General features: G+C 43.9%; 2 protein-coding genes across 2 annotated transcripts in view; both read right to left on the bottom strand.

The window, feature by feature from the left end:
• LOC120060471 (MAP kinase-activated protein kinase 3-like) overlaps nucleotides 1–3,106 on the bottom strand; it is a 41,802-nt gene extending 38,696 nt beyond the window's left edge. Inside the window, exon 1 of the mRNA XM_039009812.1 lies at nucleotides 2,293–3,106. Within this exon, the coding sequence (XP_038865740.1) occupies nucleotides 2,293–2,589 (297 nt within the window). The 5' untranslated portion in view covers nucleotides 2,590–3,106. The remainder of the gene's footprint in view (nucleotides 1–2,292) is intronic.
• Nucleotides 3,107–5,563: 2,457 nt separating this feature from the next.
• The window catches only part of dnah1 (dynein, axonemal, heavy chain 1), a 59,777-nt gene continuing 45,852 nt past the window's right edge, over nucleotides 5,564–19,488 (bottom strand). The window contains exons 57-76 of the mRNA XM_038964508.1: nucleotides 19,323–19,448; nucleotides 18,987–19,106; nucleotides 18,532–18,681; nucleotides 18,277–18,437; nucleotides 17,857–18,082; nucleotides 17,465–17,660; nucleotides 17,085–17,236; nucleotides 16,796–16,992; nucleotides 16,454–16,598; nucleotides 15,972–16,130; nucleotides 15,447–15,578; nucleotides 15,155–15,325; nucleotides 14,859–15,038; nucleotides 14,381–14,557; nucleotides 14,110–14,280; nucleotides 9,931–10,061; nucleotides 9,587–9,731; nucleotides 6,952–7,158; nucleotides 6,056–6,290; nucleotides 5,564–5,685 (exon numbers count right to left, since the gene is read on the bottom strand). Coding sequence (XP_038820436.1) covers nucleotides 5,564–5,685; nucleotides 6,056–6,290; nucleotides 6,952–7,158; nucleotides 9,587–9,731; nucleotides 9,931–10,061; nucleotides 14,110–14,280; nucleotides 14,381–14,557; nucleotides 14,859–15,038; nucleotides 15,155–15,325; nucleotides 15,447–15,578; nucleotides 15,972–16,130; nucleotides 16,454–16,598; nucleotides 16,796–16,992; nucleotides 17,085–17,236; nucleotides 17,465–17,660; nucleotides 17,857–18,082; nucleotides 18,277–18,437; nucleotides 18,532–18,681; nucleotides 18,987–19,106; nucleotides 19,323–19,448 — 3,303 coding nt within the window. The remainder of the gene's footprint in view (nucleotides 5,686–6,055; nucleotides 6,291–6,951; nucleotides 7,159–9,586; nucleotides 9,732–9,930; nucleotides 10,062–14,109; nucleotides 14,281–14,380; nucleotides 14,558–14,858; nucleotides 15,039–15,154; nucleotides 15,326–15,446; nucleotides 15,579–15,971; nucleotides 16,131–16,453; nucleotides 16,599–16,795; nucleotides 16,993–17,084; nucleotides 17,237–17,464; nucleotides 17,661–17,856; nucleotides 18,083–18,276; nucleotides 18,438–18,531; nucleotides 18,682–18,986; nucleotides 19,107–19,322; nucleotides 19,449–19,488) is intronic.

Raw genomic sequence — 19,488 nt, 5'->3', positions numbered from 1 at the left:
GGCTGAGCTTGGATTGGTTCTCTATAAAAATAAATAATCCTGGGAGGTTAATACCTTATGTTGTTTGGATTTGAAAATCCAACAGTTGTATTGGAAGGGGACGGGGCTTGGGGGGCTGTGTGTGGTTGTCCATGTGGGTGTGAGTGAGAGACACAGAAGAAAACCAATCAGTAAAAAGGGACATCCCATTATTTATCAACACATCGTGCCGACAACATCACAATAGCCTTTCCAGACTCTGAAGTCAGGAGGACTTTGAGTTAGGTGTCAGCCAGACTATAACAACACAACTTCTTACCTGCAATAGGCAACTATAGCAGACAATGTCAGGCAGCAGGCCAATATAAAGTCATCCAATTTAACATGCTCAGTACTAATTATCCATAGCATCCACTTGACAAATGGTGTTTTCCCGACTAATTGCACTCTGCAGTATTTTGTCTCAAACTCTGAAAACTCTAATAACTGAATGTGAATGACAAGATTGATTTGAATTCAGGACAATTTCAGACACACTCTGCTCCCCTGTAAAATGACTTTCTCTCTTCTGTTCTCCTCTCTCTCTGTTCTCTGATTCTGTACTCTATCCAATCATTTTGTCCTGACCCCGCCCCCCTCTTGTCCTGTGTGTGTGTGACTCTGTGCCCCTGGTTTGGGGACTCTGATCCGGCTGAACTGCTGTAGACAGTAAATCGCTCCCTCTGTAGCCCTGTACTGGCGTTGACAGCTTGCCATTGCTTGACCAGAACAACGTCTGTGTGTGTCACGTGTGTATGTGTTCCTAATATTCCTAGGACTGTACACTGCATTTTCAGTACACTGTTTATAAACACCATATATTTATTTATATACCATATTCTTGAAATAGCTCACGCTACCTACCACTGTACATATCATTCTTAGTATATCTTGTGTAAATTCATGTGGTGTATATACGTATAGATTCAGTGGTGGAAAAAGTACCCAATTGTCATACGTGAGTAAAAGTAAAGATACCTTTATAGAAATTGACTCAAGTAAAAGTGAAAGTCATCCAGTAAAATCCTACTTAATTGAGTAAAAGTCTAAAAGTATTTGGTTTCAAATATACTTAAGTATCAAAAGTAAATGTAATTGCTAAAATATACTTAAGTTTCAAAAGAAAAAGTATTAAGCAAACTAGGCACCATTGTATTTTTTTATTTTTATTTATGGATAGCCAGGGGCACGCTCCAACCCTCACATAATTTACAAACAAAGCATGTGTTTAGTCACTAGTGAGTCCGCCAGATCAGAGGCAGTAGGGATGCCCAGGGATGTTCTCTTGATAAGTGTGTGAATTTGACACATTTCCTGTCCTTCTAAGCATTCAAAATGGAACAAGTACTTTTGCGTGTCAGAAAAAGTATATTATTTTCATTAGGAATGTAGTAAAGTAAAGTATAAAATTGTCAAAAATATTGTACTTTCAAGTATTGTTACTTAAGTAATTTACATCACTGTATAGATTACATTTGAATTACTGTTACAGTGCTACTTGGCTTGTTAATTGGATTAGTTTTTTCTTCTTTTTTATATTATTTGTATACTTTACTGCATTGTTAGGAGCTAGTAACATAAGCTTTCCGTTGCACCCGCTATAACATCTGCTAAACTGTGTACATGACCAATAAACTTTGATTTGAGGTATGAGATGAGAATGATGAGAATTCCACCAGCTCTGGGGCAAAACCTAGGCGTTTAGCTCAGCAGGATAACAGTATCTTGCATCATGCCAATGATGTTGGTTCTATTTGGTCAGATCACAAGTTTGTTGCCTCTCAACCAGAATAGTGTATGTAACATGCAAAGCACGCATGTGTAAATCAAAACCAGAGTAACACGTTTGTTATGAGCCTCAGCACATCGCATTTCCCCCCATGCCCATCTTCCAGGTGCAGAGTCAGCACCGGAACAGATACCCTACGCAAGGGTCACATGCCACTGCCAGCACACGCACACACCGTAAAACACATAGATATGTAGAAGATGCATTACACACACATATGGATACTGGTACACCACACACAAACACACGTTAATTGCTGTGCTATTACACCATCGTGGCCTTTCCTTGCTTTTCCTCAATAGAAGATGTACAATGTCATTAGTTTGTAGAGGCAGAGAGAAATCTGATAAAAATAAACTCAGAAGGTCAAAGTTCTTAGTTTTTATCAAGACTAGGGATATATTATGCAAGATCCCAATACCACCAAATGGCATCAGGACTCAAACTCTGAGCAACAGGCTATTTCCACAGGTAGGTGGTATTACCTTCAGTGCGCACTTCTCCCCAGTCTTCTTATTGGTGCATTCCAGAACCTTCCCATTGATCCCCAACCCAAGGACCTGACTGGAGATCTTATACTCGTCTGTCACCGCGTTACGCTTTATCTCCAATTTTGGGTAAACGGGCATAGGGAATTGCGTGGAATTCGTGTCTTCCTGTGCAGCCGGCGCCGCGTTGTCAGTGGAGTCTGGTTCGGTTTGAGGTTCTGATGGGGTGTCAAGTTTTGGCTCAGCCGTCGGCGATTCAGAAGGTTGCTCCTTACCGTTACCATTTTGTAGCATGGTCACACAGATGTGTCTGTGAGTGGTCACCTAGGATTTACAAAAAAACTGACCTCAAACGGCTAATATGACTTTGAAAATGAAATGACGCGAATGTCCCGTAATTTACCCTAAACAGAAATGACTCCTTGACACCGCTAAGGGCGCGCATTCGGTGTTCACTTTCTCTTGGCCAGTTCCTGTGTGCCTCGGGATGTTAAAAACATTGAAAAGACAATAGCCTACGAGTCAATAGTCCCACGATTAAAAAGGTTTTGTACTAAAACTTTTCTAAAATGAAAACATAAAATGGAAAATACTTTACGGTATATACACAACAGCAGCCTATTGATCTTCTTCAACCAATTATTCAATTCAAGTTCAATACAATAATCCTGCATATCCGCAGGGTAAAAAAACCCACAATAAACATGTCCACATTTGAATAGGCTAGAGTAGAAAATTGGGAATTCTGGTCAGATGCCTTCGGTTAAACTTGCCTCGTAACTTTCCAACGTCCTTTTGTCACATGGGCTAATGACTGAGGGGAGTTTGCGTAAGCATTACCCTCTACTCAAGTCATTTCTCAACAGGCTTCCTCTTAAAGGAGCAGTACATTTGTCGGCAAATAACTAGTAGTCTGTACTAGGACAGCTAGGTCCGACGGGGTAGAGTTGAATGGAATTAAATAAATAAAAATATATACCCTAGACTAACTGCAATCTGTCAGAGTAGATGGAAATTTGTGTTTTTAAATGTATCTGCTTTTAAACAAACTCTCCTTCAAGCATGCACAAGTGTGTCAACATTTTGAAGGACATCCCAGGTGAGTGATTTGAATACAAAGTGCTTAATATAACCCAGGCTTAAACCCTCCCCAAATGCAAAAATGAATGAGTGTCAAGGAAAAAAATGATGATCAAGAGAAAGGGAGAGAGAAACAGATATATAGAGAGAAGGGTGGGGGTAAGAGAGAGGGATGGACATCCTTGAAAACTGAAGCAGGCCACATCACCTGCTTAGCTAAACTGTCATTCTGGCAGTCATTTTAAACACGTAATCCAACATAAATAGTATGATGGTATAGCTTAATCTGACATCTGAGAGTATATCATTTATTGCAGAGAGAATAAATATAGACTGAACTAAACTTTGCATACAGTCTTAAAGTGCAATGAATAAACGGTGTGCCTTACTGGTTCATCAGTTTAAATATTATCGGATTATAGTGGAGGAAACTACTTTATTGCTCTCCTCTTCAAAAATAGCACAACTAAAATAAACTTCACTGCGGTTGGCAATGTACAATGCCTTCAGAAAGTATTCACACCTGCTGACTTTTTCCACATTCGTGTTACAGCCTGAATTTAAAATGAATTCAATGTAGATATTTTTGTCATTGGCTTACACACAATACCCCATAATGTCATAGTGTAATTATGTTTTTTGAAATTTTTACTAATTAATTTAAAATGAAAAGCTGAAATGTCTTGAGTCAATAAATATTCAACCCCTTTGTTATGGTAAGGCTAAATAAATTCAGGAATAAAAAGGTGCTTAAAAAGTCACATAATAAGTTGCATGGACTCACTCTGTGTGCAAAATGAGTGTTTAAAATGATTTATGAATGACTACCTCATCTCTGTACCCCACACATACAATTATCTGTAAGGTCCCTAAGTCGAGCAGTGAATTTAAAACACAGATTCAACCACAAAGACCAGGGAGGTTTTCCAATGCCTCGCAAAGAAAGGCACCTATTGATAGATGGGTAAAAAAATGCAGACATTGAATATCCCTTTGAGCATAGTAAAGTTATGAATTACACTTTGGAAGGCGTATCAATACACCCAGTCACTACAAAGATACAAGCCTTCCTAACTCAGTTGCCGGAGAGGAAGGAAACCGCTCAGGGATTTCACCATGAGGCCAATGGTGACTTTAAAACAGTTACAGAGTTTAATGGCTGTGAAAGGAGAAAACTGAGGATGGATCAACAACATTGTAGGTCCTCCACAATACTAACCTAATTGAAAGAGTGCAAAGAAGGAAGCCTGTACAGAATAAAAATATTCCAAAACATGCATCCTGTTTGCAACAAGGCATTAAAGTAATAATGCAAAAAAATGTGTCAAAGCAATTAACTTTGGGGCAAATCCAATACAACACATTATTGAGTAACACTCTCCATATTTTCAAGCATAATGGTAGCTGCATCATGTTAAGGGTATGCTTGTAATCATTAAGGACTGGGGAGTTTTACAGGATAAAAAAGAAATGGAATGGCTAAGCACAGGCAAAATCCTAGAGGAAAACCAGCCTCAGTCTGCTTTCCACCAGACAATGGGAGATGAATTCACCATTCAGCAGATCAATAACCGAAAACACAAGGACAAATCTACACTGGAGTTGCTTACTAAGAAGACAGTGAATGTTCCTGAGTGGCTGACTTACAGTTTTGATTTAAATCTACTTCAAAATCTATGAAAAGACCTGAAAATGGTTGTTTAGCAATTTGACAGAGCTTAAAGAACGTTGAAAAAAATCATGGGCAAATGTTGCACTATCCCGGTGTGAAAGGCTCTTAAGAGACTTACCCAGAAAGACTCATAGTTGTAATCGCTGCCAAAAATGCTTCTACAAAGTATTGACTCAGGGGTGTGAATACTTATGTAACTGAGATATCTGTATTTCATTTTCATTACATTTTCAAAAATGTCTAAAAACATGTTTTCACTTTGTCGTTATGGGGTATTGTGTGTAGATGGGTGAGACAAAATGTAAATTTAATCAATTTTGAATTCAGGCAGTAACACAACAAAATGTGGAATAAGTCAAGGGGTATGAATACTTTCTGAAGGCACTGTAGAAACATACAAACATTCCCCCTCAGTTAAAATGTGCATCCTGCCAGGAAAGTCCAGTTTGTTTGATTTTGATGTTTTTGTTGTGTATGTAGTAAGCGAAAGGGAAACTGTGTGTGTGTTGATTGTGTTTAGTAGTCCAGTGCACAGATGAGGGCCACTCCCTGTTTGATCCAGTATCTCTGGGTGGTGTGTGTGGGCAGCTCCACAGCGATCACGTAGTTAGTAGAGTGACCCGTCGTAGACAGAGTTCCTATAGAGGAAACACAGAGCTGCAGTCAGGACCAGACTCAAACTACTATACTACCTTTTATGCTGATTAAGGTAAATCATGGTGAACCCCTCTGTCAACAAACTGTAATAGTCCCTGGAAGCTGACGATGGAAAATACATAGCTACAGTATGAAGCATTTCGTTATTAGACACCGGGTCTATTTTGGGCATGTAATAAACCACTTAAAAGAAGCACACGGGCTAATACACTATTACACAGACAGACACACTAATATAAGGATATGCAATCAAACACGAGCACACACACAAACACTGTTGGAGCCAGATCCTTGTACATGAGTGTATATAGTAGGTGCAGTATTGGCCTGTTGTATTGCTCAGGCACTGACCGGCGCGTGTGAGGGTCTTGTAGATGGGACAGATGTAAACTCCTGAAGTGGGTGGTTTGCGGTTGGGCTCAGGAACCATCCAGATGACAGCCATCTCAGTGTAGAGCTCTTTGGGCCGGGACTCAGTGAGCCGGCCTACCTTGGCGTCCCAGCGCGCCCCCTCCAGGAACAAGCCGTGGATGTAGCAACCCATCTCAGGCCTCTCCTTCAGCGCAGAGGCAGACTCCCTCATCACCTGGGATGGGACATAAAGGAGAAGGCACAGATGTCATTAAGTTCAAGGAAAAAATTCCAACGTAGAAATCGGCCAAGTAATACCCAATCAAAACAAGTAATCCATTTTCCAACAGGGTTCATTTCTCACTATAAATGTTTTTTATTTATTTTATTTCACCTTTATTTAACCAGGTAGGCAAGTTGAGAACAAGTTCTCATTTACAATTGCGACCTGGCCAAGATAAAGCAAAGCAGTTCGACACATACAACAACACTGAGTTACACATGTAGTAAAACAAATATACAGTCAATAATACAGTAGAAAAATAAGTCTATATACAATGTGAGCAAATGAGGTGAAATAAGGGAGGTAAAGGCAAAAAAAAAGGCCATGGTGGCGAAGTAAATACAATATAGCAAGTAAAACACTGGAATCGTAGATTTGCAGTGGAAGAATGTGCAAAGTAGAGATAGAAATAATGGGGTGCAAAGGAGCAAAATAAATAAATAAATAGAGTAGGGGGAGAGGTAGTTGTTTGGGCTAAATTATAGATGGGCTATGTACAGGTGCAGTAATCTGTGAGCTGCTCTGACTATAAATGTAACCTCCAATATGGAATACATTCTCATTTGGGGAGGAGGGAAGGGAGGAAGGGAATGAGAGTGTGCTGCTATCTCACCCTGAAGTCAAAGCCAATGGTATCTATGGAGACCACGGAGCGGCGGGCAAAGTTCTGCAGTGTTCCTGTGAGGAAGGCCTGGGGGAAGAAGAAGCCACTGATCCAGAAGACAGGTGGGACACCGTCAGAAATCCAGCCATGTAAGAACTTGATCCTCTGGAGCAGGTCAGACACCCAGGAGGCCAGGGGTTTCAAAGAGGGGTAGGCCTGGTGGAAGACAGGGAGAGACAGAGGGAATACTTAATGACATGACACATTTCAATGGGGTTCTCAAATTAACAGGAATCAGACACCGGTATACAGATGAAACAATGTATTGTAAAACCAATAACGAATTGGGCTCCCGAGTTGCGCAACGGTCGCAAGAGGGGTCACTGTAGTCCCTGGTTCGAATCCAGGCTGCATCACATTCGGCCGTAATTGGGAGTCTCACGAGGGAAAATAAATATAGTAGAAATGATGAACATTTAGTTGAGGATCCCCGATCACAGTGAGCTCAGTGAGGGAATTGTTGCTTCTAATTTCTCGGACTGAGACGAACAACTGTCATCAACAGGCTGTTCTTTCTGCCTCTCGACCGCTATGCTGAGAGACTGCGTTACAACGATCGTGGTAAAAGAGAGAGGAATTCATAGTTTGAGTGGTCCCGTGGGGGTTTTCACAAAAGGAAAAGTGTAGAGTGATTTCAGTGTGTCTCATAGATGCAGTAAAGAGGTCAATCGAACTTGACCAAAACAATGGAATTACCATGAAAAGGACCAGGGGAAACAGCCATGGGGGAAAGATTCTGAATCTCCTCATAGAGTACCACAGTATGAGTCATAATACCCGTTAAACCTAGTGGTCAAACAAGGAAATGGTTCCAATCATTTTTTCCACCATATGTTTTTCCCATTGGGGTTTTTATAAACACTTAAAATAAGGGCTGTGTTTCGTGTAGGCTTACCCTGGCATGACATTTTCATAACCGTGTAAGTCTTTCTAGGACAAGGTGACTTTTATCAATATATTCGCCTGTATTTACCCCCCCAAAATGAAATGCTAATTAGCTACTAATGTGGCTATCAAAGAACTACAAATGTCATGATGATCTGGACAAGACTGCCGAATTGAGGCACAGGTAAGAATCTCTGGATTAACTATCTAATGTTAGCTAAATTTAGGAATTAATAAATTGCCTACATTTCTTTAAATGGATAATTCTGTGAACTGTCTTGTGGAAGTTTTAAATTGACACAATACCTGTTAGCAAAGGTGTCTGCTAGAGATGATGTGCAGGAGCTTGCAGGGATTTGTAGTCTTGCATGATGTCTACTTTGATGCTAATTAGCATTTTTGAATCTGAGAGTTAATAGAGCCATATATTTTTATAAAAGTCACCTTGTCTGAGAGATTTACATGGTTATTAAAAAACGTCACGCCACAATAGGCGTACACAGCCCTTATTTTAAGTGTTTATAAAATTCAGTGGAAAAACGATTGTAACCATCTCCTTATTAGACCGCTAGGTTTTATGGGTATTATGACACCTCCACTGTGGGGCTCTATTGCCCCCCAGCAAAGTTTGTCTATATTTAGGCTATTGTTTATATGTGTATTTCACGCTATGTTGAGGTAAAAATCTGAGTATAATGCTTGTATAGATGTCATCCCTAACACATGTTCATGTCATGGTTACCAATCAACTGCATTACAGTTAAACACGACTTTGACTACCATCAACGATTTCTGTAAGCTAGATATGCTAACCAGCTTATACAAACGGGAGTTAGCATTTACCAGTCACTACTTTTAAATCTTAAAAGGGACGACTTCTACATGTCATACAGCGAAAACAGCCAAATCGGACTTAAGTAAGCACATTGTAGGCCTGTTACAATACATAAATCATGACGGATTCGACAAATATTCACTTTTTTAGATCAGATTTGTGGAATGTGCGCCAATCTTCCATTGACTCCTTGATCGCATCTATTTGGGATAGCCACAGGTCCGTTGACTAGTGGTTTCCATTTGCGCGCCGTGCCTCTGTCACGCGCCAGTAAAGTTTAGAACGATTCGTGAGTCTATTTGTGACTTTGCATTTTTTCGTGTTTCTTTTATTGTGTTGAAGGGGAACCCCATTTAAAGTATCTATGAGCGCTCTGAGGTGTTAAACTAAACCCTGGTACCAGGTCTGTACTAATTAGATGAGTGTGTATATACAGTCGCTGTGATTGATTTACTGATTCAAAAGGAGTTGATAACTGTTGGTGTATACCATGTTTTCAACTTGCGTTGTTTATTGAAACTGAATTGACATGTTTTCCTTTTAATAATAATTCATAACCATCGGTTGTTTGTGATTATTCTTTTGCATAGTTCAAGGGATATCTAATTGGTGTGTATTTCAATACTGTGTGTGCATATTATATTTCCTAGTGGGTAAACTATATATTCTTTCGGGGTATATTACCTACTAGGTTAGGCCCAACCCAGTCCACACACTAATTTTCACATGCTGCCTGCTTACATAGTTTATTGTTGCCACACACCTAGATACTAGGTTCAAACTGATATTAACTCAGGTCCCTCAGCATAGAGGACTACAATAATGTAACTCTAAATATGTTCATGTATATGTTCCTGTAAATACCTTGGCCTGCCACATGTCAGGGACTTTGTTGATGAATAGGCTGTTGGCCATAAGCTCCAGTTCTGATGACATCACCACTAAGCCCTTCAGAGCCTTCACAATATCACTGAGGCTCTGGGATATGACCACTAACAACCGGTTATACCTGAGAGAGAAGGGTGGGTGGAGAGGGATAGGGGAAAGAAAGAGATACTCAGGAGAATGTTGACTATAGAAGAGCTCTCTGATATGGAATATTGTGATGGTAACTGGAACTGTCTTGAAGTTAATGATGGGAGAAACAGATATGGCACAAGACAGAATGTTATGGACTTCAGCAGTGGTTTATGACAGAACTAGGTTACCTGATGACCTCCTGGATCAGGACTGTGTTCATGGACTCCTCATACTGGACTGGGTACTTAGTCATCACCTCCTGTACACTGATAGGCTGGGGAACCTTCTCAACAATGCCTGCCACTATCTCCTCTACGATCTACAGGGAAAGAAACAAGATCCATTACCAGCCCAGCCAAACTTACAACACACAATCACTCAACACAACCCCACCACACTTTCTGAAGGTACAGTGCCTTTAGAAAGTATTCATACCTGTCACGTTCTGACCTTAGTTCTTTTGTTATTTCGTTGTTTTAGTATGGTCAGGGCGTGAGTTGGGTGGGTTATCTATGTTCGTTTTTCTATGTTGGTTTTTTCGTTTGGCCTGGTATGATTCTCAATCAGAGGCAGGTGTCGTTAGTTGTCTCTGATTGAGAATCATACTTAGGTAGCCTTTTTCCACCTGTGTTTCGTGGGTGTTTATTTTCTGTGTCTGTGTGTTCCACACGGAACTGTTTCGGTTGGTTATTTCACGTGTTGTTTATTGTTTTGTTTCAGTGTTCGATTGTTTTAATAAAGAGCATGAACACGTACCACACCGCGCATTGGTCCTCCGATCCTTACTACTCCTCGTCTGAGGAGGAGGAAGACAGCCGTTACAATACCCCTTGACTTATTCCACATTTTGTTGCGTTAAAGCCTGAATTCAAAATGGATGAAATGTATTGTTTTTCCTCACCCATCTACACACAATACCCCATAATGACAAAGTGAAAACAAGTTTTTATACATTTTTGCAAATGTATTGAAAATGAAATACAGAAAAATCGCATTTACATACAGTATTCACACCCTGGGTCAATACATTTTAGAATCACCTTTGGCAGCAATTTCTGGGTAAGTCTTTCCGGGTAAGTCTCTATGGGCTTTGCACACCTGGATTGTACAATATTTGCATATTATTATTATTATTGAAAAAATTCTTCAAGCTCTGTCAAGTTGGTTGTTGATCATTGCTAGACAGCCATTTTCAAGTCTTGCCATAGATTTTCAAGCCGATTTAAGTCAAAACTGTAACTAGGCCACTCAGGAACATTCAATGCCATCTTGGTAAGCAACTTCAGTGTATAGTTGTGTTTTAGGTTATTGTCCTGCTGAAAGGTGAATTTGTCTCCCTGTGTCCGTTGGAAAGCAGACTGGACCAGGTTTCCCTTTAGGATTTTGCCGGTGCTTTGCTCTATTTAGTTTCTTTTTACCCCCCCCCCCCCAAAAAAAAAATCCCTAGTCCTTGCCGATGGGACAAGTATACCCATAACATGATGCAGCCACCACCATGCTTGAAAATATGAAAACTGGTACTGTGATGTGTTGTGTTGGATATGCCCCATACAAAAAGCTTTGTATTCAGGACATAAAGTTCATTTCTTTGCCATTTTTTTTTGCAGTTTTACTTTACTGCCTTATTGCAAACAGAATGATGTTTTGGAATATTTGTATTATGTACAGGTTTACTTCTTTTCACTCTGTCATTTAGGTTAGTATTGTGGGATAACCAAAAATGTTGTTGATCCATCCTCAGTTTTCTCCTTTCACAACCATTAAACTCTGTAACTGCTTTAACGTCACCATTGGCCTTATGGTGAAATCCCTGAGCGGTTTCCTTCCTCTCTGACAACTGAGTTAGGAAGGAAGCCTGTATCTTTGTGGTGACTGGGTGTATTGATACCCAATCCAAAGTGTAATTAATAACTTCACCATGCTCAAAGGGATATTTAATGTCTGTTGTTTTTTTTACCCATCTACCAATAGGCTCCCTTCTTTGCGAGGCATTGGAAAACCTACCTGGTCATTGTGGTTGAATCTGTGTTTGAAATTCACTGCTCAACTGAGGAACCTTACAGATAATTGTATTTATGGGTAACAGAGATCAGGGAATCATTCAGACATCATGCTAAACACTAATATTGCACACAGAGTGAGTTCATGCAACTTATTATGTGACTTGTTAAGCACATTTTTACTCCTGAAGTTATTTAGGCTTGCCATAAAAAAGGGGTTGAATACTTATTGACTCAAGAAAATTTCAGATGTCCATTTTATATACATTTTAAAAAATGTCTAAAAACATAACTCCAGTTTGACATTATGGGGTATTGTGTGTAGAACAGTGACACAACATCTCAATTTAATCTATTTTAAACTCAGGCTGTAACACAACAACTTTTGTGTCACGTTCTGACCTTTATTTTCCTTTGTTTTGTCTTTAGTTAGTATGGTCAGGGCGTGAGTTGGGGTGGGCAGTCTATGTTATGTGTTTCTATGTTTATGTTTGTCAATTGGCCTGATATGGTTCTCAATCAGAGACAGGTGTTTTGCATTGTCTCTGATTGGGAACCATATTTAGGTTGCCTGTTTTCACTGTTGGTTTGTGGGTGTTTGTTTCCTGTGTCTGTGTTCGTGCCACACGGGACTGTTTCGGTTAGGTTACTTTGTTATTTTGTATTTTTTGTCGTGTTCGGTGGATTATATTAAAACATGGACACTTACCACTCTGCGTCTTGGTCCGATCCTTGCTACACCTCCTCTTCAGACGAAGAGGAGGAAATCAGCCGTTACAGAAACACCCACCAACCAAGGACCAAGCAGAGTGGTAAAGGACAGCAGCAGCAGCGGCAGAAGACACAGGATTCATGGACTTGGGAGGAGATTCTGGACGGCAAAGGACCCTGGACTCAGCCAGGGGAATATCGCCGTCCCAGGGCAGAGTTGGAGGCAGCGAAGGCAGAGAGATGCTGGTATGAGGAGGCAGCGCGGCGACGCGGTTGGAAGCCCGAGAGTCAGCCCCAAAAATGTATTGGGCGGGGGCACACGGGGAGTGTGGCTAAGCCAGGTAGGAGACCTGAGCCAACTCCCCGTGCTTACCGTGGAGAGAGAGGGCGTCGTACTGGTCAGGCACCGTGTTATGCGGTGGAGCGCACGGTGTCCCCAGTACGCGTGCTTAGCCCGGTGCGATACATTCCAGCTCCTCGTATCGGCCGGGCTAGGTTGGGCATCGAGCCAGGTGCCATGAAGCCAGCTCAACGGATCTGGTCTCCAGTGCGTCTCCTCGGGCCGGCGTACATGGCACCAGCCTTACGCATGGTGTCCCCGGTTCGCCAGCACAGCCCAGTGCGGGCTATTCCACCTCGCCGCACTGGCCGGGCTACGGGGAGCATTCAACCAGGTAAGGTTGGGCAGGCTCGGTGCTCAAGAGCTCCTGTACTCCTTCACGGTCCGGTATATCCGGTGCCACCTCCACATACCAGTCCTCCGGTGGCAGCCCCCGCACCAGGCTGTCTCTCCGTTTTCTCTCTACAGTTGCTCCCGCCTGTCCAGCGCTGCCAGAGCCTTCCTCTTCTCCAGCGCAGCCAGAGTCTCCCGTCTGTCCTGAGCCGTCAAAGCCGCTCGTCTGCCCAGCGCCGTCTGAGCCGCGCCGTCTGCCCAGCGCCGTCTGAGCCGCCCGTCTGCCCAGCGCCGTCTGAGCCGCCCGTCTGCCCAGCGCCGTCTGAGCCGCCCGTCTGCCCAGCGCCGTCTGAGCCGCCCGTCTGCCCAGCGCCGTCTGAGCCGCCCGCCAGCCAGGAGCCGCCAGAGCCGCCCGCCAGCCAGGAGCCGCCAGAGCCGCCCGCCAGCCAGGAGCAATCAGAGACAGGTGTTTTGCATTGTCTCTGATTGGGAACCATATTTAGGTTGCCTGTTTTCACTGTTGGTTTGTGGGTGTTTGTTTCCTGTGTCTGTGTTCGTGCCACACGGGACTGTTTCGGTTAGGTTACTTTGTTATTTTGTATTTTTTGTCGTGTTCAGTGGATTATATTAAAACATGGACACTTACCACTCTGCGTCTTGGTCCGATCCCAGACGAAGAGGAGGAAATCAGCCGTTACAATTTGGGAAAAGTCAAGGGGTGTGAATACTTTCTGAAGGCATTGTATGTTAGCATGTCAACAGAATGGTACCCTGAGTATTACCTATGAGCTTTCGTTAACAAGTCTAACAGCTAAGGAGGCTAGAGTAAGAGCAACAAATATAAGTAAGACTAGCTGCTGACATGACCCCAGATAGGACAATAAACAAAACAAAAGTTCAAAACCTGTTTCTTGCTGGGGTAGAGTTTCAGCGAGAGTAGACACAGGAGAGGACACACACAGTACACATAGTACACACAGTACCTCTTCTCTGGCCTTGCCCCCGCTGGCTGCTGCTTTAGGCTGGAGCTGCACCACGGCTGCCAGCAGGGCAAATGCCTCGTTCTGGGCAAAGCTGATGTTAGCATTGTCATGGAGACCAAAGATCTCAGGTGTGTCGTTGATGGGCAGGCCACGGATGTACGCCAGGTAGCCCTGAGAGACAAGCAAAACGGATATTAGTGGTTGTTGGTTGGGAATTAACCAGTGTTTATTAATGCTAACTCAGACCAAACTAACCGTCTCATTCTCTGACCTTGATGTCGAGCTCAGTGTCGATCTGCCTGTAGACTCCGGAGGCGGAGTAGGCGTAGTCGGCACCGAGCACAGCAGGACAGTAGAAGTCCTCCAACACGTTGAGGATGCAGCGGCGGTCCCAGTCATCAGTCACACGACCACCATAGTTGATCTCCCCCGCAGTGTACTTCAGAACCTGGACAGATCGAGTAGAGAACAACGGCACAATCAATCACTGACAGAACGCAGGCACATACACACACCAGAAAAAAAGGACACACTGAAACATAAAAAATACATAATCTTGCTAGAAGTAGGGTAGGAAATGAGAGGAGATAAAAGATAAAGAAGGAAAGGGGAGATGAAAAGAGAAATACTAAAGGAAAAGCTAGAAGAGAAGGAAGCTAGAAAAGAGAGAGAGAGAAAGAGAGAGTGTGTGTGTGTGTGTGTGTGTGTGTGTGTGTGTGTGTGTGTGTGTGTGTGTGTGTCTTCCCCACCTTGTAGGGGATGTCCTGGTACTCATCCAGGAACATCTTGAGCTGGCTGATACAGATGCGCAGGTCACCATCAGTGAACTCATATGGGATGTTGAACCCCAGTGGGCCGAACTTTCTGCGCTCAATGGCATTACCGTGAAACAGACACAGAGATAGGAGCAGGGACTTAAGCTCTGCAGCCTGGAGAGGAGAGGAGGAACAGGGGACAACGTTAGACGAGGGGTCTGGGTATGTAGTTTTCCACTTGAATTACACAACAATTACACAGTATAGTATGGGAGTGAGAGGAGCCAGACCCTGGTGCAGGTAGTGATGAAGTCATCATTCAGGCTTAGGTAGGTCTTCAACAGGTTGGCCTTGATGCCTCTGGGAGGCTCGATGGTCATCTTAGAGCCATTCTGCAGAATAGACACGGGGAACTTGTTGCTGGGCAGGCTGGTGAGCCACAGACGGAAATCCCGGTGTACCTAAAGAGGAGTGAATAGGGTGTTGGCAGGTTTAAGAGTGACAAAGGTTTCTACATCTCGCTTTACTGTATAGCTTCAGTTGTGTGTTTGTGTGGATGTGTATTCTTCTAGGTGAGCCCACCTTATCTGTGTCAATGTTCTCAATGAGTCTCTCCATGGAGGGCATCCAGCTGGGTGCCAGGTGACAATTCTGGAAGAAGACCCACTTGCCCCTCTCCATGGCACTGTGCATCATGGCCTCAGCCCAGGGACCCTGACACACAACCACAACAGACAGGACCAGTTGCACAGAGGTCTCAAGATGATACCAACATGACAGTGAAATACTGTAGATATCACAAGGCTTAGGTTCAAACATCATGACTTTGAGCCTGGGCTTGATTCTGTCTGTCTCAGTTATTTCTCAGACTGGCTTGCACTCATGGTGATGGTGAATGTAGCACGTCTTTAGAAGGGGATACACACAGGACACAGAGTCCTAGTCCTCTGGCTAGAAATAGACTGGTAATTATCACTGAGGTGGGGAGACTAAGCTTTTCTTAGCATGACAAATGAGAGTGACCTCATTGGGAGGACTAATTTCCAGTGGGATGTCTCGTGGGTGGGAGGAGTGAGTTTTCCCAGGCATTCCCCAGGCCATACTGACCTGCCCCTGGCCCAGGGAGATGGCACTCATCTTCTTGGAGAACTTCATGACGTCAGCAAACTTGTAGAGGTCAGCGGCAGGGTCGGTTCCGGGAGATAGGACGAAGATGAGCGGCGTGGAGGGGGACGACTCCTTAAATACAACAGACAGATCTGATGCCTGAGGGAGAAATGGAAGGAAGGAGGGAGGGATGGAAGGAAGGAGGGAGGTAGGGAGGGAGTAAGGAGAGAGAGGTACAGTACAGAACGAGGTATGAGAAACATCAAATAAACAATGAGGTGACCTACATTGGGAAAAACTCTGATGAGTTTATATTGTAAATATTTAAGCCAAATGGTTTTAGAATAAACCTGGTGGCAAAGTGTTTACACTGAGTTGGATACAAGGCAAAACAACATATACTAAAGATGGCATTGACAGTGGCACTGAGGTAAATGCAACTTAGGATGTCTTCACTACCCAGAAAGGCAAAAGTGCAGTACCTGTGGCTCTATAAAGCGCTGGCCCAGCTGAGCAGCAACAAAGTCCTGCAGGCCGTGAGTCATGCGGTCAGCTCTCAGGCAGCGCAATATCAACAGCTTCTGGAAAGAGTCCAGTTGGGTATTCCATTCCCCTGGGACCGGCTCCCTAGACACACACGCACACATCCATGGACACCAGTCAGCAGTCAGAGTAGGTGTAATTTGCAGTATCTATTGACACACTGCAAACTAGCATGTGTTGTGTCTACACTCAGAAAATCAAGTATTGTGGTATTGCGATACGGGTATCAGGACAACCCTAGCTGTGCATATAAAATATGTAGCTTCTGTGTTTGTGAAGACCTGTTTGGCTCGCTGCTGTCAAATATCCTCTTGAAGGCCTTCATGTGTTTGGGGAAGCTGTCTGCCAGGCTGTTGAAGGTGGGCAAAGTGCTGAGGCCCAAGATGTCCTGCCAGGCACGCTCAGACAGCCACCTCACTGCAGGGTTGGACAGCTGCTGCTGGGGCATGCCCCCCGCCAGCAGGTACCGCCACTCAGACTGGCAGGTGGAACACAAACAGAGTATGAGCACAGATACACTTTAAAAACAACAATACAGACCAAACACTAAACACCACCAGTTCCTCCTACCATATCGATCTTGTTCTCATTCATCATGATGCGAGCACACAGCAGGAAGGCAAACATGAGCTTGTGCTTCTCAAACAGAGAGCGGCACACGTTGCTGTAGAGGCTGAAGGTGAAGAACTCATTGATGTTGATGATCCTCTGCTCCACCGTGTCTGGGGGGGACACACAGGGCCAACAAAATGGGAAAAGAGTTTATTAAGGGGGTTGGATATATTCATGCTACCTTTGGTGCTTAATGATACATGCTACATTGCTGTGATGTTAGCAGTTAAGCAGTTAAGCAGTTAGCAGTTAAGCATTCAGTTGTGAAAGGGTTGTCCTAAAATGCGTACAAATACAGTATGTGTGTGTCTACATTTATGTGGGTGAGTTCTCTTTACCTGCCCTCTCGGAGTTGGCAATGCCCGACATGAAGATGCCCAAAAACCACTCCAGGGAGTACTGGTACATGGGGTCCACGTTGGAAAGGTCCGATACGCAGAAGAAGAGGATCTGAGTACGCACAGCCACAGGGACATACTCCAGACGAGTGGCATCAATGTCCCGCTCTGTCTCCTCAGCCACCATCACTTTGGCCTGACAATGACATCAGCCTTTGTATGGTCATAGTGCCACATCAACGACTCAACAGTTGATTGAACAGTAACAGTATGTTCTTCGCAAAGGGGCAGAGTTAAAAATACACTTGGAAATAACATGTAAAAGCCTTATTTTGGGAAATCAAAAGAGGTCAAGTTGAAGTGTGGTGGTTACACTGCTCCCCATGTCTGACCTGGATCTCTCCGGCCTTGATCTTGGAGGCTCCCAGCACCCGTATGAGTTCCTCATCGTCCACAGGGTTTCCCTCTGAGGAGCTGAGGCGGAACAGGATCTGGTCTTCTATCTCCTTCAGCTCCTGCTTCATACGAGCGTTACTCACTATCAGCTGGTTCTTAGCCTCCTCCAGGTCAGGCCTCTCCTCAGCCACCACCCGACCCAGCAGCTGGTCCTCCAGACCACTACACACACACACACACACACACACACACACACACACACACACACACACACACACACACACACACACACACACACACACACACACACACACACACACACACACACACACACACACACAGGTCAGGGTCAGAGGTCAACCGGCCAGGGAGTAGGGGCCAGTGTGAAGTGAAGTGAAGGTGGGTGAGCACAATACCTGGGGGACAGGGTGAAGTTGATGAGGGTAACCTTAGTGGAGATCTCAGGGGAGTAGTGTGGGTTGGGTAGCTTGGTGGTGATGTACATTTTGAAGTCATCGTGGTAGGGAATGACAGCGTCTCCAAGCTTCAGAACTGTGCTGCCCTGCTGCTTGAACGTCTGAGGGCGACAACAAGCAACAACTGCAATGAGTTAACTTTATTGTGTGTTGACTGAGTGTTGTATCGACGTGTTATGTGCCCTAGGTAAGGACCTGTCGCAGTAGGACGGGTTCTAGAGCAGGGTCTAGTTCCTCTCCGACGTTCTCCAGTAAGCAAGGCTTCCCGAAGCGAATGGCATTTTCCAGACTACGCAGGAAGTCCCGGTCACTCAGCTTCATCACGTCCAATCCATTGTCACGCTCCTGAGAGGAAGAAGGAAGCAGGGTTCAACCATCATGTCTAACCAACAGCTTCTGCATATACATAGGAAATATATGACCATATCCCCTTTTAAATACAGGTGTCTCCTTACAAACAGATGCTGAAATAAAACAACATTTACTTACACAATGTAAAGCAGGAGATTTTGGTTCTCTCTATTTTCTAAAGATACTATCTAAAGCTGTGCAGTAATGGTTGTGGATAATGAGAGTATTAGCTCTATGGCTCCCTCTGTGGACTATGTTTGGAATCAGACCAGTACACAGGAATCACTGAACATTCTCACCATGTTTTTGACCCACTTGTTGGCCTGTCCCTGTGGGTCGATGAAAAGAGCCCAGCGCTGAGAGTACTGTGTTATCACACCATTTTCCACCGACAGGTTATCCTTAGGCAGCCCTGTGATCTATACACACACACACACACACACACACACACACACACACACACACACACACACACACACACACACACACACACACACACACACACACACACACACACACACACACACACACACATTGGGAGTATTTTACATTGCTATATTATTTGACACCACGGGTCAGTCTGATATAGGATATTATGTTGTATCTGTGCTAGTAGTGTTGTGAGGGGTTCTAACCTGCCAGGAGCGGATCTTGACCTTGTCCCCTAGAGTGCTGATGAGGTTGGGCTCCTCTGTGTGGGGCACCCCCTGCTCTTTAAAGCCACGCAGCCACTCATCTGCCATGGAGGCCCGGTACTCTCCCTGTCAAGGTCACCAAATCAACACAATGGTCATCCATGGG

The sequence above is a fragment of the Salvelinus namaycush genome, chromosome 2 (genome assembly GCF_016432855.1).
Source record: "Salvelinus namaycush isolate Seneca chromosome 2, SaNama_1.0, whole genome shotgun sequence".
Lineage (NCBI taxonomy): Eukaryota > Metazoa > Chordata > Actinopteri > Salmoniformes > Salmonidae > Salvelinus > Salvelinus namaycush.
Note: the sequence above shows the minus strand (reverse complement) of the source record. Positions and strands in the feature narration are given on the sequence as shown.